General features: G+C 44.3%; 1 protein-coding gene across 4 annotated transcripts in view; it reads right to left on the reverse strand.

Annotated features, from left to right (window-relative positions):
* Nucleotides 1-22555, reverse strand: part of LOC115159786 (scavenger receptor class B member 1) — a 50293-nt gene that overhangs the window by 21961 nt on the left and 5777 nt on the right. For all 4 annotated transcript variants that reach the window (XM_029709836.1, XM_029709835.1, XM_029709837.1 and 1 more), the window contains exons 3-8: nucleotides 9296-9437; nucleotides 8987-9190; nucleotides 7712-7807; nucleotides 7321-7436; nucleotides 5637-5803; nucleotides 4879-4997 (exon numbers count right to left, since the gene is read on the reverse strand). In XM_029709836.1, coding sequence (XP_029565696.1) covers nucleotides 4879-4997; nucleotides 5637-5803; nucleotides 7321-7436; nucleotides 7712-7807; nucleotides 8987-9190; nucleotides 9296-9437 — 844 coding nt within the window. The remainder of the gene's footprint in view (nucleotides 1-4878; nucleotides 4998-5636; nucleotides 5804-7320; nucleotides 7437-7711; nucleotides 7808-8986; nucleotides 9191-9295; nucleotides 9438-22555) is intronic.

A 22555-nucleotide genomic window follows, 5' to 3' on the forward strand; every position in this document is an offset into this window, starting at 1 on the left:
TCACACCAATACCCTCACTTCTTGGCTTGCTTAATCCGTTTTTAGGAGTGATCTGGTTTAGTGGTACCATACAGGCATCATAACACTGGTATCATAACATTCAAAATACACATTAAAATAATAATCAATACTGCAATTACAATTAGCTTAACGCTATAGGTCACAATGGCATAGGCTCTTTGTCACTTCATCTTTCTGCAATTCCACACATCCTCTCTCCTTAGCTCCTCAAAACACATTGGAGAAGGTGGTCTGAGGGAAGGGACTTTGGACCTTCTCTAATATGGCTGAGAATGAAGCAAGGCGATGGGAGGTGAAGACTCGCAAGACTTCCCCATCAGCATGCATGTTTTGGTTCTGGGTGCCCAGATTACAATGACTAGACTTCTGGCTGCTAATGTCTGAGGGACTTGGGCACAGTCAGACAGTTAAATCACCCCAAAACCTCTGTGACCACAACACAAAGGAGGACAGAGCTGCCATCTATAGATGTTTACACACTGCTGCCACAGCAAAGCCCTCTGTATAACCTAGGACCCCAGGTACCCTGGTCACTAACGGTTTTCACCCCTACGCTCTGACAGACCAACTCATGTTGTAAGCGTTTTACAGCAAGGTCTTATTAGCTTCATACCAATTCCAACTGCTCCTCTGACTGTACTATGAAAAGTCTACAGTTCAGAGTTCACATACAGTGCAGACAACTTGGCACAGGAGCTGGACAATTACTATAATTCTTTAAAGATATCCGCTCTCACATCCGTTAGATCAGGGGTCAGCAACAGGCTTGGTAAAAGGAATTGCGACTAAAAATTAGCTTAATTTAGGAAATCTTTTCCAAGTATTCCCACAAATAAAAAAATACATACATGGTGGTGTCTCAATATAAATCAAGGTATGAACTGATTGTATTTGAAAATACAATCTCTTTTGGGGCTTAGTTGTGGTCAATTTACAGTGTACAAATGATAATTATGTTCCGGCCTCCTGATCATCCTCTCCCTCCAATAAAAACAGCCAGGGGCTGAATCTAGTCTACCACTGTGTCAGCATCTCCCACAAGTGTCTTTTAAAACAAGCTTTCTATGATTACAGCTGAACAAGATCATCTCTATGGTTTGCAGCAAACAGTGCGAGCGGATAAAAACGTCTTCCTGACTCAGTCCTCTAAACTGGAGGGTCTTCATGTGAATGTCTCTGAAAATTAATGTCCAAGACAAATTTCCCCCAGTCCAGGGGACAGATAATTGTAAGAAACTGTTAAGGCCAAGCGCTCTCGGTTTTTATGGGTTAGGTGAACGCCACTAGGACAGTATGTATGCATGCTTGACATTCCATATGGCCCTACAGCTGTCAGATTAGGTGTTAACACAATCAATTTAGATAAGGACAAAGTGGCCTCACTTTTACTGCCTCTCTGGGTGATAAACACAGAGAAAGTTGTCGGCAACACCAGTTTCTACCAGATAAATATAGATAATGACATATTGGGCAAAAAGAGATACTGGGTAAATATATGTTCTGTACATACCATAGTTTATGGTGGGTACGTTTTTGACCATGACACTACTTCTAATGATAAGATGAACACACAAAAAGTTTTGGAAGTGTCGACAGACCTTTACCGTATTAATGACTGCAGTTACAACGGATGTGCTCAAATTGTCACACACACAGGGTTCAAAACAGCTAGTTTTACTTTGCTACAGTCGCCACTTAGTGTCAAAAAGGTCAAATAAAATGTAATTGATGACTTGATTGACAGTATTCAGTATTCAGACCATGACTTTTTCCATCTCAATCAACACAATGACAAAGCGAAAACAGGTTAGTATAAAAAAATAAAAACAGAAATACATTTACATAAGTATTCAGACCCTCAGGTGCATCCTGTTTCCTTTGATCATCCTTGAGATGTTACAACAACTTGGAGTCCACCTGCGGTAAATTGAATTAATTGGACGTGATTTTGAAAAGGCACACCTGTCTATATAAAAGGTCCCACAGTTGACAGTGCATGTCAGAGCATAAACCAAGCCATGAGGTCAAAGGAATTGTCCATAGAGCTTCGAGACAGGATTGTGGAGGCACAGATTTCGGGAAGGGTACAAAAAAAAAAATTATGCAGCATGGAAGGTCCCCAAGAAACACAGTGGCCTCCATCATGGGTTCCAAAGAGGTGCAGTGGTCTAAGGCACCGCATCTCAGTGCTAGAGGCGTCACTACAGACCATGGTTAGATTCCAGGCTGTATCATAAGCAGCCGTGATTGGGAGTACCACAGGGCGGCACACAATTGACCCAGGGTCGTCCAGGTTAGGGTTTGGCCATCATTGTAAATAAGAATTTGTTCTTAACTGACCTGCCTAATTAAATAAATGTCAAAAAAAAAAAATTAAATAGAAGAAGTTTGGAAAAACCAAGACTCTTCCTAGAGCTGGCCGACCGGCCACACTGAGCATTCGGGGGAGAAGGGCCTTGGTCTGCGACAGAGCTCCTCTGTGGGAGAACCTTCCAGAAGGACAACCATCTCTGCAGCACTCTACCAATCAGGCCTTCATGGTAGAGTGGCCAGACGGAAGCCACGCCTCAGTAAAAGGCACATGACAGCCTGCTTGGAGTTTGTGAAAATGGACCTAAAGGACTCTGACCATGAAAAACAAGATCCTCCGGTCTGATGAAACCAAGATTGAACTCTTTGGCCTGAATGCCAAGCGTCACATCTGGAGGACACCTGGCACCATCCCTACGGTGAAGCATGGTGGTGGCAGCATCATGCTGTGGGGATGTTTTTCAGCAGCAAGGACTGGGAGACCAGTCAGGATCAAGGGAAAGCTGAACAGAACAAAGTACAGAGATCCTTGATGAGAACCTGCTCCAGGGCGCTCAGGACATCAGACTGGGGTGAAGGTTCACCTTCAAACAGGACAACAACCCTAAGCACACAGCCAAGACAACGCAGGAGTGGCTTTGGGGACAAGTCTCTGAATAGGGGCCCAGCCAGAGCATCTCTGAAGACACCTGAAAACAGCTGTGCAGCGACGCTCCCCATCCAACCTGACAGAGCTAGAGAAGATCTGCAGAGAAATGGGAGAAACTCCAAAAATACAGTTGTGCCAAGCATGTAGCATCATACCTAAGAAGACTCATGGCTGTAGTCACTGCCAAAGGTGCTTCATCAAAGTACTGAGTAAAGGGTCTGAATACTTACGTAAAACGTACTAATTCCATTTTTAAATTTCATTGTTATTATGGGGTATTGTGTGTAGATTGAGGGGGAAAATTGTATACATTTTTGAAAAAGGCTGTAACATAACAAAACATGGAAAAAGTCAAGGGGTCTGAATAGTTTCCAAATGCGCTGTATATACAGTACCAGTCAAAAGTTTGGACACACCTACTCCTTCAAGGGCTTTTCTTTATTTTTACTATTTTCTACATTGTAGTAGTGAAGACATCAAAACTATGAACACATATAGAATCATGCAGTAAACAAAAAAGTGTTATAAAATATATTTTTATTTGTTTATTTGAGATTCTTCAAAGTAGCCACTCTTTGCCATGACAGTTTTGCGCATTCTATCAACCAGCTTCACCTGGAATTCTTTTCCAACAGTCTTGAAGGAGTTCCCACATATACTGAGCACTTGTTGGCTGTTTTTCCTTCACTCTGCGGTCCAACTCACCCCAGACCATCTCAATTTGGTTGAGGTCGGGGGATTGTGGAGGGCAGGTCATCTGATGCAGCACTCCATCACTCTCCTTCTTGGTCAAATAGCCCTTACACAGCCTAGAGGTGTGTTGGATCATTGTCCTGTTGAAAAACAAATTATATTCCCACTAAGCGCAAACCAGATGGGATATCACTGCAGAATGCTGTGGTAGCCATGCTGGTTAAGTGTGCCTTGAATTCTAAATAAATCAGTGTCACCAGCAAAGCACCCCCACACCTAATCCTCCATGTTTCACGGTGGGAACTACATACGCAGGGATGATCCGTTCACCTACCCTGCGTCTCACAAAGATATGGCGGTTGGAACCAAAAATCTTTGATCTCAGACCAAAAGACAGAATTACAAAGGTCTAATGTCCATTGCTCGTGTTTCTTTGCCCAAGCAAGTCTTCTTATTGGTGTCCTTCAGTAGTGGTTTCTTTGCAGCAATTCAACCAGGAAGGTCTGATTCACAGTCTCCTCTGAACAGTTGATGTTGGGTTATGTCTGTTACTTGAACTCTGAAGCATTTATTTGGGCTGCAATTTCTGAGGCTGGTAACTCTAAATGAACTTTTCCTCTGCAGCAGAGGTAACTCTGGGTCTTCCTTTCCTGTGGCGGTCCTCATGAGACAGTTTCATCATAGCGCTTGATGGTTTTTGCGGCTGCACTTTCCGGATTAAAGTAATGGACTGTAATTTCTCTTTGCTTATTTCAGCTGTTCTTGCCATAATATGGACTTGGTATTTTACCAAATAGGGCTATCCTTCTGTATACAACCCCTAACTTGTCACAACACAACTGATTGGCTCAAACATATCAAGAAGGAAAGAAATCCACAAATTAACTTTTTACAAGGCACACCTGTTCATTTAAATGCATTCCAGGTGACAAACTGATGAAGCTGGTTGTGAGAATGCCAATAGTGTGCAAAGCTGTCATCTAGGCAACGAGTGGCTACTTTGAAGAACCTCAAATATATTTTGATTTGTTTAACACTTTTTGTTGGTTACTACATGATTCCACAAGTTATTTCATAGTTTTGATGTCTTCGCTATTAGTCTACAATGTATAAAATAATAAAATAAAGAAAAACCCTGAAATGAGTATGTCCAAACTTTTGACTGGTACTCACACAAATAAATAACATATAGAAATATTACTCACAGGGTGGATGTCTATGAAAAGTCCATGTTGGTCCTCAGTAGGCTGAAGTCCCTGTACATAGTCCAGCAGGACAGGGTCAGCATTGTAGAAGTGCGGGTGGGAGATAAACACTGGGGAGTCTAGAAAACAATATTAATACAACATCAATATCCTGTGTAAGCAGTATTTGTGAGACAAGTGGTTGAATCCTGAATTTGAACTTTTGTTCTAATCTCCCCTCGACATCAATCCATGATTTATACAAAAATGGTCACACAGTATGTGGGCATTTCTCAAGCTACAATTCAGCCAGTGTACATGTTATCTTGATGCATGTTCTATGGGGTGCTAGATTAGGAACATAAGAGTGTAATGAAACATGATGCTGTCTCATGCCTAAGTGCTTCTCCATCTGTTTACACAGCGGCATGGCTCCTCTGTGTGCGTTTGCCATACCTCCTCCACTAGTCTGTTTATCAGACAAGGTATCTGGGTCATGATTAGAAGAATTATAGTAACTGTCACCCCTGAGGTGTGCATGTATGAAAACATAAAATAGGTGGAGGGAAATGGGTTTTTACAGCCATAGTAGTACAGCACCCCTGAAGGAAATTAGGGTTAGTGCCTTGCTCAAGGACAGATTTGACCTTGGCAGCTCGGGTATTCGAACCAGCGACCTTTCGGTTAATGGACCAACACGCTAACCGCTAGGCTACCTGCAGCCCTAAAGAAAACATGTGCATGCGTCCGGGTGTGTGCGCTCGTGTGTGTGCACTGACTGGATCTGCAGCTGCTGACATTGAGGAGGCCAGACTGTCTGCAGGGACAGAATCCCTCGTTGGGAGCGTAGTCTGAGCCATTAGCGAACAGAGTCTTAGGAGCCACGTAACGGTACAGAGGAATCCCCTCCATTATCCCCTCACGCTGGTACACCAGCTCCAAAGATCTTTAGAGACAGAAAGAGAGACTGTATATATAAACTCAGCAAAAAAAAGGCCTCTCACTATCAACTGTTTATTTTCAGCAAACTTAACATGTGTAAATATTTGTATGAACATAAGATTCAGACAAACTGAACAAGTGCCACAGACATTCCATTTCTGTTAGTTACATGTGTACTTGAACAAAGTGGGGGGGGGGGGGGGGGAGTCAAAATCAAAACTAACAGTTAATGCAGCTGTTGGCCACACCAGATACTAAGTACTACAGTCCATCTCCTCAGACTGCACCATATTTGCCAGTTCTTGCAGTGAGATGTTACCCCACTCTTCCACCAAGGAACATGCAAGTTCCCGGACATTTCTGGGGGGGAATATCCCTAGCCCTCACCCTCCGATCCAACAAGTCCCAGACGTGCTCAATGGGATTGAGATCCGGGCTCTTCGCTGGGCGTTGCAGAACACTAACATTCCTGTCTTGCAGGAAATCAGCCATACTGCTCGTTCTGTGTGTGGTGGCATTGTCATGCTGGAGGGTCATGTCAGGATGAACCTGCAGGAAGGGTACCATATGAGGGAGGAGGATGTCTTCCCTGTAACGCACAGCATTGAGTTTGCCTGAAATGACAACAAGCTCAGTCCGATGATGCTGCGACACACCGCCCCAGAGCATGATGGACCCTCCGCCTCCAAATCGATCCCACTCCAGAGTACAGGCCTCGGTGTAACGCTCATTCCTTCGATGATAAATGCGAATCCGACCATCACCCCTGGTGAGACAAAACCGCGACTCGTCAGTGAAGAGCACTTTTTCCCAGTCCTGTCTGGTCCAGTGACGGTGGGTTTGTGCCCATAGGCGACGTTGTTGCCGGTGATGTCTAGTGAGGACCTGCCTTACAACAGGCCTACAAGCCCCCAGTCCAGCCTCTCTCAGCCTATTGCGGACAGTCTGAGCACTGATGGAGGGATTGTGCTTTCCTGGTGTAACTCGGGCAGTTGTTGCCATCCTGTACTTGTCCCGCAGGTGTGATGTTCGGATGTACCGATCCTGTGCAGGTGTTACACTAGGTCTGCCACTGCGAGGACAATCAGCTGTCCGTCCTGTCTCCCTGTAGCGCTGTCTTAGGCGTCTCACGGTACAGACATTGCAATTTATTCCCCTGGCCACATCTGCAGTACTCATGCCTCCTTGCAGCATGCCTAAGGCACATTCATGCAGATGAGCAGGGACCCTGGACATCTTTCTTTTGGTGTTTCAGAGTCAGTAGAAAGGCCTCTTTAGTGTCCTAAGTTTTCATAACTGTGACCTTAATTGCCTACCGTCTAAGCTGTTAGTGTCTTAACGACCATTCCACAGGTGCATGTTCATTAATTGTTTATGGTTCATTGAACAAGCATGGGAAGCAGTGTTTAAACCCATTACAATGAAGATCTGTGAAGTTATTTGAATTTTTACGAATTATCTTTGAAAGACAAGGTCCTGAAATAGGGACGTTTCTTTTTTTGCTGAGATGTGTGTGTGTACCTGCAGGCGTCAGGACTGTAGAAGGGCAGTGTAGACTCTTTAGTCATGAAGGGAGGCCACATTTGTCCAGCTGTACCGTTGATCATGTTACACTGAGGAGTCTTCCAATTGGTCAACTAAAGAGAGAGAGAGAGAGAGAGACAGTGTTATCATCCATTGAGCGCTCTTCCTAGAGCAGGAAATGATTGAAAGCTGATTCAGGATTTCACTGCCCACAAATTTTAAAACTTTGGATTATTTATCCGGGATAGTCCACTCAATAACAGTTGCCATTGAGTTCCATGGAGTCCTTCTACAGGAAGCCCAAATCCGTTTTCCTCTAAATGCTTTTTCTAACAGCCCCTCAGCCCAATCTGTAAAGGTGAAGGCACATGGCTGTGTGACCTCTCACCTTGGTCATGCCATTCCATGAGTCCACTTTGTGAATCAGCCTGATGTCATCTTCGCCGGTGTGGATTGTGAACAAACCAGTATTTGAGTTGTTAAACTGATGGAAGAAACAGACAGATTGATATTTCACCCTTCACTAAAACCAGACAAATAACCTAAACAGGTTGTAGATAGAGTACGCAAATACCATTTGAGGTTCTGTCACAGAAATGTCCTAGGTGGCAAAGGTCCAGATGGATATTGTCATTAATCGCTGTGGTAACAAAGCCCTACCTCACAAGCCATGTGATCCCAAACTGTTCACAGCCCTCTTGTTGGTGGAAGAGAAAATTTAGCATTTTTAAAAGCCAATTTCCTGCAATTCTACACATTTTGCCATATGGCACAGAGAGAATTTTGCAGTTATTGCAAATGTAATGTAATTCTCATGTCTTACGTGTGTTCTTATTGTTATGAAACCGATTAGCCAGCCTACTGGTTTTGCTACACTCGTTATGTCTAGTGGTCCTAGGCATAGCTAAGTGGTCTGAAATCAGATTTAATGTGTGCAATTAGGTGAGAAGTCAGAATATGAGAACAGTGTTTTATGCATGTGTGCCCCAGGTCACAGCAACCTTACCTGGGTCCAGGGCCAGCTCAGTCTCAACTCCTGGGTCAGTCAGCCCAAGCAATTATTGTTTGTTCAGTTGATGCCGAAAATAAATGTATACAAAAGAAAACTAAAAAAACAGGCATGCCTAAACTAAAAAAAACAGGCATGCCTAAACTAAAAGAGGTAACATTAACACAAAATGACCACTGGCAGGCCAAGAGGCTTCTGACCATCGCTCTCACTGATTGCCGATCACCTTAATTACCCCGCACCTGTGTGCTTTTCAAGGCTTCACCACACTTCCTGGCAGACCACCTGACCCAGTTGCTGCTGCTCCCTGGGAATGGAGTGTGGAAGTGGTCATGTAGTGTCCATCTATGTGGCAACCCTAAATTAGCACCCATATCATAACAATATGATAATTGAGTGACAACCAAATAAAATAAAAAAACAGGGCCCTCTGGGGGTTGAGGCCCCTGGGCACATACTCTGGCCATGTTAACTGGTTAGCCTAACTTACCTACCTGGCTAACATTGGCTAGTTGATCAACTGGAAATGTCTAACAGGTTTTCAATAGCTCTTTAAGGTCTGTCAGTGAATGACATAATAGGAAAACCCACCCACGCACCTCCCTCCCATTTAAAATGGCTTGCGCTCACCCACCCTCTCGCTCACCCACTCACCTCAGCAAAAAGGCCAAACTTGCCAGTGGAAGGCAGCATCCCAGGGAGCCATTTATTGAGGAAGTCCACCAGCTTGCTGTCGTAGCCCCACATCAGCTTTCCTACAGACTTGGTGAGGAAAGGTCCCTCCTTAAAGGTCTTAAAGGTGGTGCTGATCATCAGACGCACTGCGAACGGCAAGTTCTCCATCATCACTGCTGCACCCTGGGAGACAGAGGGGGAAGAGGCGGTGAGGGAGAGATGAGAGCAAAGACATAGAAGTCCAGTTCTTATAAATGAGTGTGTGTGTACTCTGCAGTGCTGTCTTACCAACACCAGCATGTTGGGGATGGTGACCACATCCGACTCATTGCCCACTGACATGCTGGGCTCAAAGAAGTAGCTCCTGTATTCAAGATACGACACTGTGTGGTTTGGATGGAACGTGATGTTCTGCTTCTGAATACGCTTCCTGAAAACACACACAACCACACAACCCAGGTCAACCTCAAACTGACCGTAGATGTAAATGGACAGAGACTTTACAGCTAGTATAAGGCAATTATGATTACTTTATAGATTGTTAAATCATACGTTAAAGTTAACTGAAGCTCTGAATGAATAGCTGATAGCGGGAAGCATGGGGAAATTGGAGAGGAGAGTGAGCTTGCAGGAGAAAGCCTGTCAATACTTTCCCGCTTGCCGATTGTGAGCATAAAACCATGACCATGCACTCCCCCACACAGCCCGCTCCCCCACACAGCCCGCTCCCCCACACAGCCCGCTCCCCCAACTGACCTAATTGTTACACAATGGTCCACATGTACAGGCTTAGAGCCACAGAATGTTGAACCCCCAAAACTGGAAACTATATGCCCCAAAGTCAACCTCCAGAACACACCCCACACACAGGCTAAGCACCTAGCCATCTAACCCAAAATACCCCCCCATCCCCCCACACACAGGCTAAGCACTAGCCATCTAACCCAAAATACCCCCCCCCCCCACACACACAGGCTAAGCTCTAGCCATCTAACCCAAAATACCCCCCCATACAGGCTAAGCACCTAGCCATCTAACCCACACAGCCCCCCCACACACAGGCTAAGCACCTAGCCATCTAACCCAAAATACCCCCCCCACACACACACACACACACACACAGGCTAAGCACTAGCCATCTAACACAAAATACCCCCCACCCCACACACAGGCTAAGCACCTAGCCATCTAACCCAAAATACCCCCTCCCACACACAGGCTAAGCACCTAGCCATCTAACCCAAAATACCCCCCCCCCCCCACACACAGGCTAAGCACCTAGCCATCTAACCCAAAATACCCCCCCATCCCCACACACACAGGCTAAGCACTAGCCATCTAACCCAAAATACCCCCCCCACACACAGGCTAAGCACCTAGCCATCTAACCCAAAATACCCCCCCCATCCCCACACACACAGGCTAAGCACTAGCCATCTAACCCAAAATACACCCCCATCCCCCCACACACAGGCTAAGCACCTAGCCATCTAACCCAAAATGCCCCCCCATCCCCCCACACACAGGCTAAGCACCTAGCCATCTAACCCAAAATGCCCCCCCCCCATCCCCCCACACACAGGCTAAGCACCTAGCCATCTAACCCAAAATACCCCCCCATCCCCACACACACAGGCTAAGCACTAGCCATCTAACCCAAAATACCCCCCCACACACAGGCTAAGCACCTAGCCATCTAACCCAAAATACCCCCCCATCCCCACACACACAGGCTAAGCACTAGCCATCTAACCCAAAATACCCCCCCATCCCCCCACACACAGGCTAAGCACCTAGCCATCTAACCCAAAATGCCCCCCCATCCCCCCACACAGGCTAAGCACCTAGCCATCTAACCCAAAATGCCCCCCCCCCCCATCCCCCCACACACAGGCTAAGCACCTAGCCATCTAACCCAAAATACCCCCCCATCCCCACACACACAGGCTAAGCACTAGCCATCTAACCCAAAATACCCCCCCATCCCCCCACACACAGGCTAAGCACCTAGCCATCTAACCCAAAATGCCCCCCCATCCCCCCACACAGGCTAAGCACCTAGCCATCTAACCCAAAATGCCCCCCCCCCATCCCCCCACACACAGGCTAAGCACCTAGCCATCTAACCCAAAATACCCCCCCATCCCCACACACACAGGCTAAGCACTAGCCATCTAACCCAAAATGCCCCCCCCCCACACACTTTTCCCGACTCCTCATTGTGAGTTGCCAATTGACATAGATTTGATATATAGTGTTCTATGTACAGGCTAAGAGCCACAGTTTGACTGTTGAACCCAGAGGAGCCAGAGTGTACATTGTCTTTAGTCTAGCACTTTAGTAGTGATTACATAGGTTTCAGATAAGGACCGCTCCCTCAGATGGTTAAGGTTCCAGGGACCGAGGCTGGACCATGGACCAGGAGTTCTCCTTCCTGGAGGACTCCCACCCCCAGTCGTTACATGCTGTTCTTCCAGCACACAGGATTCCATTAACCAAGGGCTTCAACTTTAGCCTAGTTCTGGTGTGATTGTATGGTCGGTGATAGAGCAGATATGTGCAACATCTAGAGGCCTCTGTGTAACAGGGAAACATGTCCCTATATTACTTCAGGTTAATACACCGGACACACAAACAAGCTGCAGCTAGATCTTTGGCCTTACAGAGATACCAGAAGTAGAGTCCAATCCCTATGGACTTAGACTTAGGCCTAGATCCAAAATAAAACATAAATAAGTATTTGCCCCCTTTCTGATTGTCTATTTTTGCATATTTTTGATAACGAATGTTATTTGATCTTCAACCAAAACATTAGATAAGAGTACAGCACTTTGAGATATCAGCTGATGTAAGAAGGGCTTTATAAATACATTTGATTTACAAATAACAAAAAGTATACTTTTACTTATTTAACTAACAGCTATGAAACACCCAACTCCCCTGTGTGAAAAAGTAATTGCCCAATTACATGTGTGGGTTTTCAAGAATGAACTGCTCGTTTCAAGACCTGCCACATCACAACTGGGATTTGATCTGGACATTCCAAAACTTCAAATCTGTTGATTCTTAACCATTTTGAGGTAGCCTTGATTGGGTGTTTTGGATCATTGTCTTGCTGCATGACCCAGCTGCACTTCAGCTCACAGACTGATGGCCTGACATCCTGCTATAGAAATCTCTGATACAGAGCAGAATTCACGTTTGCTTTTATTATGGTAAGTCGTCCAGGTCCTGAGGCAGCAAAGCATCCCCAAACCATCACACTACAACCACCATGCCTTGACCTTTTGTATGAGGTTCTTACTGTGGAATGCAGCGTTTGGTTTTCGCCACACATAAATGGGACCCATCTCATCCAAAAAGTTTACTTAAGTTTGCCAGAAAGCACCTGGAAGATCATCTTGGACACTTGGAAGAAAGTTCTACGGACAGAATGTTCTATGGACAGTCAAAAGTCTAACTTTTTGGACGACATGGGTCCCATTATGCAAACATTGCTGAAAAGCAACAAATTTGAAGTCCAGACCTAATCCCAATGAAGATGTTTTGCCAGGACTTGAAACGAGCAGTTCATGTTTGAAAACCCACAAATGTGGCTGAGTTAGAGCAGTTCTGCATGGAAGACTGGGCCAAAATTCCTCCACAGCAACATGAGACTGTACAGCGACTACAGGAAGCGATTGGTTGGATTCATTGCAACTTAAGGTGGCACAACCAGTTGAGTGTAAGGGGGAATTACTTTTCACACAGGGGCATTGGTGCTGCATAACTTTGTTTATGAAATAAGTATGCAATTGTGTTATTTGTTCACTCTGGTTCCCTTTGTCTAATATTAGGGTTTGGTTGAAGATCTGATAATTCAGTATCCAAAATATGGCAAAAGTAGAGAATATTAGAAAGGGGACAAATTCAGTGCTGTGAAAAAGTAGGTCTAAAAAGCAGCCTTTCCTCCCATCAGCACAACAGTACTGGTTCATTACTGTTCGGCTTATTAACTAGAGGGGATTCCACTGAGACTGGCTCCTATTAGCTTACCGAGACAAAAACAGGAGAGGACTTGAGAGAAGTTGTTAGAGAATAAAGACTGAGGAAAGGTAGAGAGAGAAAGAAGACTTACGTTTGAAAACGTAACAATCTACGGTCTCTCTGTTATAGGGTGAGAGGCCCGATCAATAAGGAAAGTGGTTCAGAGTGTACGATAGACAGGGGTGACCGAGAAGCTAAGAGACAGAGACAGGCAGGTTGACATTTAAAGACCATGTATGCTTGATCAGGAAATGTGGGCGGAGGCTCCGTATGGACGGTGACACAATTGCGGCGCCTTCGGAAGGCTCGCGGGGGCCAAATAAAGCTCTATACCACATCGCTTTGCACCTCCGAAGTTTTGTAACAATGCGGAAGGCTATGTATAGCTCCGTATTGACATGATTGGTTGACGGTAGGTGAGGGCGGTACATCCTGTACAAACAAACTCATTACCTTGACAACAGCTCTGCGAAGCACAAGAGGTATGAATGCCCTTGACTTCTGCCGAGGCCACATCGCAGTAAATGCTGTATGGCCAATACAGAAGCCAGATTGACCATAAAAAATGAAATAAAAAACTGCTTTTATTTGGATGAGTCTTGTCCTTGAGGCAGAACTGAGCAATTGCCACTAGATGGGCCAGCTGCAAAGTCAAAATAGGAAATATTGTACAAATGTAAAGGTCAGGCATTAGGGTTAGCAGTGTAGTTCAGGTGAAAATCTGATTTTATGACTTTGTGGCTGTGCCAGCTAGTGACCACTCTGCAGAGCTGCCTCCAGAACATGATTCATGACAACAAAAAAACCTGCAAGAGACCGTGAGAGAACGCAAGAGGGAAGAGAGGCAGGAGAGTGGGAGAAGAGGGAGACCCTCAAATAGGGTTTGAGTCTACGCCATCATCCCATTACACTAGGAAAAGCGATGGAGTGCCCTCCTCCTCATCCCTCGCTCCTAGGGTGAAAGGATGAGAAGAATGCTACACATTGGCCCCAGAGTTGACACTAAACTACAGCCATAAACCTTCAACTGAGTGACAGGGGGAAGAAATGTTCTTGCTCTTCATTGTAATCAGAGGGCTGATATAAATACTATGCATGCCAGTCTCTCTTGGCTAAGAGTTGAGGAGAGACTGACTGCATCACTTTTTCTAAGAAACATGAATGTGTTGAAAATCCCAAATTGTTTGCATGGTCAACTTACACACACTTCCCACCACACATGCCGTCAGGGGTATTTTCACTTACCCCAAATCCAGAACAAATTCAAGAAAGCGTACAGTATTATATAGAGCCATTACTGCATGGAACTCCGTTACATCTCATATTGCTCAAATAAACAAACCTGGTTTTAAAAAAACGATACAGTGACACATCGCGGCACAACGCCTCTCCCCTATTTGACCTAGATAGTTTGTGTGTATGCATTGATATGTAGGATACATGTGCATTTAAAAAAAAAAAATGGATGTAGTTCTGTCCTTGAGCCGTTCTTGTCTATTAATGTTCTGTATTATATCATGTTTTGTGTGGACCCCAGGAAGACCAGCTGCTGCTTTTACAACAGCTAATGGGGATCCTAATAAAATAACAAATTCCAGATGCATAAAATGGCCCTTCGGCAGAAGAAGCACAAGACTATCCTCCTGGCAGATAACAGCCGATTCAAAAAGGGGTGTGGTGCTTTCTTGGAGAAAAGCATCACACATTTAAAAACAATATGCTCCTTATCCTTTTACTTAAGATGTATTGCACAACTAGCTCATTTTGTTTAGAACTTTAGTTCTTTTGGGATTCCACCCATGTACAGCGCATTCGGAAAGTATTCAGAGCCCTCGACTTTCCACATTTTGTTACAGCCTTATTCTAAAATATTTCTTCCACCTCAATCTGCACACAATAACCCATAATGACAAAGCAAAAAACAGGTTGACATTTTTGCAAATGTATATAAAAAAAAGAAATATCTACATAAAAGTATCCAGACCCTTTACTCAGTACTTAGTTGAAGAACCTTTGTCTGCGATCACAGCCTCAAGTCTTCTCGGGTATGACGCTACAAGCTTGGCACACCTGTATTTGGAGAGTTTCTCCCATTCTTCTCAGCAGATCCTCTTAAGCTCGGTCAGGTTGGATGGGGAGTGTCGCTGCATAGTTATTTTCAGGTCTCTCCAGAGACATTCGATTGGGGTCCGGGCTCTGGCTGGGCCACACAAGGACATTCAGAGACTATTCCCGAAGCCACTCCTGCATCATCTTGGCTGTGTGCTTAAGGTTGTTGTCCTGTTGGAAGGTGAATCATCACCCCAGTCTGAGGTCCTGAGCACTCTGGAGCAGGTTCATCAAGGACCTCTGCTCCATTCATCTTTCCCTTGATCCTGAATAGTCTCCCAGTCGCTGAAAAACATCCCCACAACATGATGCTGCCACCACCATGCTTCACCGTAGGGATGGTACCATGTTTCCTCCAGACGTGACACTTAGCATTCAGGCCAAAGCACTCAATCTTGGTTTCATCAGACCAGATAATCTTGTTTCTCATGGTCTAAGAGCCCTTTAGGTGCCTTTTGGCAAACTCCAAGCGGGCTGTCATGTGCCTTTTACTGAGGAGTGGCTTCCATCTGGCCCCTCTACCATTAAAGCCAGATTGGTGGAGTGGTGCAGAGATGATTGTCCTTCTGGAAGGTTCTCCCATCTCCATAGAGGAATTTTGGAGCTCTGTCAGTCACCTCCCTGACCAAGGCCCTTCTCCCCCGATTGCTCAGTTTGTCCGGGGGGCCAACTCTAGGAAGAGTCTTGGTGGTTCCAAATTTCTTCCATTTAAGAATGGAGGCCACTGTGTTCTTGGGGACCTTCAGTGCTGCAGAATTCTTTGGGGTACCCTTCCCCAGATCTGTGCTGACAATCCTGTCACGGAGCTCTAAGGACAATTCCTTCAACCTCATGGTTTGTTTTTTGCTCTGACATGCATGGTCAACTGTGGGACCTCAGACAGGAATGTGCCTTTACAAATCATGTCCAATCAATTTACCCCAATCAAGTTGTAGAAAGACCAAGGATGATCATTGGAAACAGGATATCGCCTGAGCTCAATTTGAGTCTCATAGCAAAATGTCAGAATAATTATGTAAAATTAATATTTTTAAAAAGTTAGTGTTAATTTCTAAACTGTTTTCGCTTTGTCTGAATACTTCGCCTCATAACGCGCGATTGAGAAGTCTAATTTCATACAAAACGCATTTGTTTCCACATTTCCTCACCTCGATAACTTTTGACATTTTAGAAAAGCAGGCGAGGCGGTGCGCAAGAGGCGAGCAAAACCAATCGAGACCCTCTCCGTGTCAGGAGCACCAATGTTCCCCCTCTCCTAAAAAAAAGGGACAAGGCCATCACCCACTCTACCCCTCTGCTCATCCCTTCCTCTGTACTTGTGTCCATCTCACAGAGAGCAGAACATACATGTGACATGCCGTGACCGGTAACTGGAAGAAAACATCAAGCACGGGCATGTCGCCAGTAAGTAAAAACAGAAAAAGCATTTGACTGATGTCAATACTTCAGCCAAGAAACACAGCCCTCCTAGGTGCTCCCCGTATCTTGATATAGAGATGGATATGTTGCACAGCGCAGTCAGCAAAATGTTCTAACCGTGCACATATAGTGTAAGAGAGCAAGGCTCGGATTCCATCAACAGGACACTGCATCCTGACAAAAATACAGTAAGTTGTTTTGGTTTTGTCATGGGTCACATGTATATTACAGAGGCTTTTGTTGGATCAGAAAATTACTTTGTGCAGAACGTACAGTAAAGCTGCCAGAGCTGTTCTTTATCATTTTTGATCTCCTTGTGCCTGTGTGATTTTCCCTGCCTGTTAGTACGCAGCCAGTAGCGGTGTGTGGGTTAAAAATCATTGTGGAAGCAAAGACCCCCCCAAAAAAGCCATATTAGAACATGTATTGTGATAATGACATTATTTGCTCTATAACCTTTTATTTCATATGCCTTGCAACGTGATACACTACATGACCAAAAGTATGTGGACACCTCCTCGTCAAACATCTCATTCCAGAATCATGGGCATTAATATGAAGTTGGTCCCCCCCCTGCTGCTATAACAGCCTCCACTCTTCTGGAAAGGCTTTCCACTAGATGTTGGAACATTGCTGTGGGGACTTGCTTCAATTCAGCCACAAGAGCATTAGTGAAGTCGGGCATTGGTGTTGGGCGATTAGGCCTGGCTCGCAGTTGGAATTCCAATTCATCCCAAAGTTGTTCGATGGAGTTGAGGTCAGGGCTCTGTGTAGGCCAGTCAAGGTCTTCAATAATGATCGACAAAATATTTCTGTATGGACCTCGCTTTGTGCACTGGGGCATTGTCATGCTGAAACAGGAACAGGCCTTTCCCAAACTGTTGCCTCAAAGTTGGAAGTACAGAATCTAGAATGTCATTGTATGCGGGAGCATTAAGATTTCCCTTCACTGGAACTAAGTAGCCTAATCCATGAAAAAACAGCCCCAGACCATTATTCCTCCTCCACCAAACTTTACAGTTGGCGCCATGCATTTGGGCAGGTAGCGTCCACCAACCCCAGATTTGTCCGTCGGACTGCTAGATGGTGAAGCGTGATTCATCACGCCAGAGAACGCGTAGCCACTTATCCTGAGTCCAATGGTGGCGAGCTTTACACCAGTCCAGAAATTTGACGAACTGCCTTGTTGGAAAGCTGCCATCCTATGACGGTGCCACGCTGAAAGTCACTGAGCTCTTCTGTAAGGCCATTCTACTGCCAATGTTTCTATGGAGATCGCATGGCTGTGCGGCTGAAATAGCCGAATCCAGTCATTTGAAGGGGTGTCCAAATACTTGTGTGTGCGTGTTAGAGATATATCTCTATCTATCTAAGGCTTAAGACCGAGACGATAAAACACAGTAGAAGAATAAATTCAACCACACCTTTGTTTCACCACATAACCACAGAGCAACATCTGTTCACAAAGCATATTGCATGTAACGAACAGTTACATGACCTACAGCATGGTCAATCAAGTTAATGTTTCCAACATTTTCGGACTACTAAATTACTATTGGTTTGAACCACAGAGAATTACCACAAGTCACAAAGAAAACAGGAGCTGCCTCCACTATTCCAGGCACCATTTCAACTTCAAATCACCTATGCTTTGTCTAATAGTGACAATAAGAAGAGACCGAAAACTATTTAGTCCAATCAACGTAAGCTAAATATGTTGTGGCTGTCCATGGTACTGATGTGTGTGTGTGTGCGCAAGTAGAACAAATGGAATGTTGACTCACCCAATGCCATCCTCCTCTCTTTAGTTTTTGGTTGTCCTGGCTAAAATGCTTGCTCGCTAGCCTAACTTCCTTTAATGTGCAATGATGATCTAGCTTGTTAACATTAGCCTACTACATATTGCACTTCCATCTAGGGCTGGGCGGTATACCTTATTTTACCATATACCGGTATTTATGCATGGACCGGTTTGGGTTTTTACTTTACGTTCTATAACGGTATTTGAATGTTTGGTTTGTTAAATGTGATACGCCGTGTGTAACGTCCATTTTTATAGTTTACTCCGTTACTCTCCGCATGCCGCGTTCCACACAGACCTAGTCACTGAAGGAGCACATTTAATGTTGCTTGACCACAAGACACTTTCGTTCAGTCTGCATGGTGATGCAGCACACGCAATGTTGGACGTTATTTCCACTTTGATCTTAATAAATCCACAAGCGTTCTATAATTATAATATTAGTTTGTGTTTCTTACATCTGCAAACAGCTCGTTTGTATTTTCTTAGCAAGTTAAGCTAAATCATGTTAGCCACTAATGCTAATCGCTAGTTAGCTGACTAATAAAAGTACTGAGTCAGAACAAACGTAGCTAGCTAATACAGCCTAATACCAGTACTGGTGGAGGCTTAAATCAGCATTTTTATGCAACAGTATCTTCTAAACTAAAGAGGAATAGGCGAAGCATGATAATGTTGGCTATATGATTAAAGATTTAATGTAGCCAAAGATTATATGGTCTCCTAGGAAACACTGAACATCACTTTCGTTCCTACCATGGCACAATAACTCGTCCATGGCATTTTCATTCGTTGTCATGTCAAACACTGTATTCAAAGTGCCCACTATTATTTACATTCTAACTATAGCATTATAATAAACATTCCATTTCCATGATTCCAAAAGTTCACCCAAGTGTTTTGATCTAAATCGCAATAGCAACATTTGGTTAAAAATAAGGCCTAGTATTTTTGCCCATATCTTTTTTTTTATTTTAATTTTTTTTATTATTTTTGCCCATATCGTGGCAGTGTGGAAATGATCTCAAATGAGTGCAGGAAATGCATAAACTGAGGGAAATTCAGGAAATTATTTTTAGGTTGAAGTTGAATTGAACAGTATAAACCAATCAGAATGGAGAAAGACTCATTGAAATAATTTAGAATATACGTGTTGCCACCCTATGGTCACGCACTAAAGCAAATTTAGAATGTTTTTGATAAAAATTAAAATGCCTTCATACTGTCAAAGATTTTAAAAAATACCATATGATATTTTGGCATAATGCATGCATTTATGGTTGGATCGGAATTACTGTTATAATCATTGGCCAGTACTGAGAATTAAGCTCCGTCCCACCCTAGTCAACAGCCAGTGGAATCGCGTGGCGTGGCGCGAAATACAAATACCTCATAAATGCTATAACTTCAATTTCTCAAACATATGACTATTTTACACCATTTTAAAGACAAGACTCTCGTTAATCTAACCACATTGTCCGATTTCAAAAAGGCTTTACAGCGAAAGCAAAACATTAGATTATGTCAGGAGAGTACCCTGCCAAAAATAATCACAGCCATTTTCAAAGCAAGCATACATGTCACAAAAACCAAAACCACAGCTAAATGCAGCACTAACCTTTGATGATCTTCATCAGATGACACTCCTAGGACATTATGTTATACAATACATGCATGTTTTGTTCAATCAAGTTCATATTTATATCAAAAACCAGCTTTTTACATTAGCATGTGATGTTCAGAACTAGCATACCCACCGCAAACTTCCGGTGAATTTACTAAATTAGTCACGATTAACGTTCACAGAATACATAACAATTATTTACAGAACTCCTTTATGCATTGTCAGATTTTAAAATAGCTTTGACGAAAGCACATTTTGCAATATTCTGAGTACATAGCCCGGCCATCACGGCTAGCTAATTTGACACCCACCAAGTTTGGCCCTCACCAAACTCAGATTTACTATAAGAAAAATTGGATTACCTTTGCTGTTCTTCGTCAGAATGCACTCCCAGGACTTCTACAACAAATGTTGTTTTGGTTCCAAATAATCCATAGTTATATTGAAATAGCTCCGTTTTGTTCGTGCATTCAGGTCACAATCCGAAGGGTGACGCGCAAGCGCATTTCGTGGCAAAAAAATTCAAAATATTCCATTACCGTACTTCAAAGCATGTCAACCGCTGTTTAAAATCAATTTTTATGCAATTTTTCTCGTAAAATAGCGATAATATTCCAACCGGGCGACGTTGTATTCATTCAAAGACAAAGAAAAACATGGAGTCGTCTCGTGGACACGCATCTCCAGTGTCATTGTTCCCTGTCTGACCACTCACAAAAACTCCTGCTGTTTTTCGCCCAGAGACTGCAGAGACGCCATTCCACTTTCTGGCGCCTTCTGAGAGCCAATGGAAGCCTTAGAAAATGTCACGTTACAGCAGAGATGCTGAATGGTATCGTCTGCGTAGAGGTGGATCAGAGACTCACCAGCAGCAAGAGCGACATCATTGATGTATACAGAGAAAAGAGTTGGCCCAAGAATTGAACCCTGTGGCACCCCATAGAGACTGACAGAGGTCCGGACAACAGGCCCTCCAATTTGACACACTGAACTCTATCAGAGAAGTAGTTGGTGAACCAGGCGAGGAAATCATTAGAGAAACCAAGGCTATTGAGTCTGCCGATGAGGATGTGGTGATTGACAGAGTCGAAAGCTTTGGCCAGGTCAATGAAAACGGCAGCACAATATTGTTTCTTATCAATGGCGGTTACGATATCGTTTAGGACCTTGAGCGTGGCTGAGGTGCACCCATGGTCAGCTCTGAAACCAGATTGCATAGCGGAGAAGGTGCGGTGGGGTTCGAAATGGTCGGTAATCTGTTTGTTGACTTGGCTTTCGAAGACCTTAGAAAGGCAGGGTAGGATGGATATAGGTCTATAGCAATTTGGGTCAAGAGTGTCCCCTCCTTTGAAGAGGGGGATGACAGCAGCTGCTTTCCAATCTATGGGAATCTCAGACGACACAAAAGAGGTTGAACAGGCTAGTATAGGGGTTGCAATAATTTCGGCAGATAATTTTAGAAAGGGTCCAGACTGTCTAGCCCGGCTGATTTGTAGGGGTCCAGATTTTGCAGCTCTTTCAGAACATCAGCTGAATGGTTTTGGGAGAAGGAGAAATGGGGAAGGCTTGGGCGAGTAGCTGTGGGGGGTGCAGTGCTGTTGACTGCAGTAGGGGTAACCAGGTGGAAAGCATGGCCAGCCGTAGAAAAATGCTTATTGAAATTGTCAATTTTAGTGGGTTTATCGGTGGTGACAGTTTCCTATCCTCAGTGCAGTGGGAAGGAGGTGTTCTTATTCTCCATGGACTTTACAATGTACCAGAACTTTTTTGAATTTGTGTTGCAGGAAGCAAATTTCTGCTTGAAAAAGCTAGCCTTAGCTTTTTTTAACTGCCTGTGTATATTGGTTTCTAACTTCCCTGAAAAGTTGCATATCACGGGGGCTGTTTGATGCTAATGCAGAATGCCATAGGATGTTTTTGTGTTGATTAAGGCAGTCAGGTCTGGGGAGAACCAAGGGCTATATCTGTTCCTGGTTCTACATTTCTTGAATGGGCATGCTTATTTAAGATGGTGAGGAAGGCATTTAAAAAAAATAACCAGGCATCCTCTACTGACGGGATGAGGTCAATATTCTTCCAGGATACCAGGGCCAGGTCGATTAGAAAGGCCTGCTCACTGAAATGTTTCAGGGAGCGTTTGACAGTGATGAGTGGAGGTCGTTTGACCGTAGACCCATTACGGATGCAGGCAATGAGGCAGTGATCGCTGAGATCTTGGTTGAAAACAGCAGAGGTGTATTTAGAGGGCAAATTGGTTAGGATGATATCTATGAGGGTGCTAGTGTTTACGGCTTTGGGGTGGTACCTGGTGGGTTCATTAATCATTTGTGTGAGATTGAGGGCGTCAAGCTTGGATTGTAGGATGGCTGGTGTGTTAAGCATGTCCCAGTTTAGGTCACCTAGTAGCACGAGCTCTGAAAAAAAGATGGGGGGCAATCAGTTCACATATGGTGTCCAGAGCACAGCTGGGGGCCGAGGGTGGTCTATAGCAGGCGGCAACGGTGAGAGACTTGTTTTTAGAGAGATGGATCTTTAAAAGTAGAAGTTCAAATTGTTTGGGTACAGACCT

Source organism: Salmo trutta, chromosome 23 (assembly GCF_901001165.1).
Source record: "Salmo trutta chromosome 23, fSalTru1.1, whole genome shotgun sequence".
NCBI lineage: Eukaryota > Metazoa > Chordata > Actinopteri > Salmoniformes > Salmonidae > Salmo > Salmo trutta.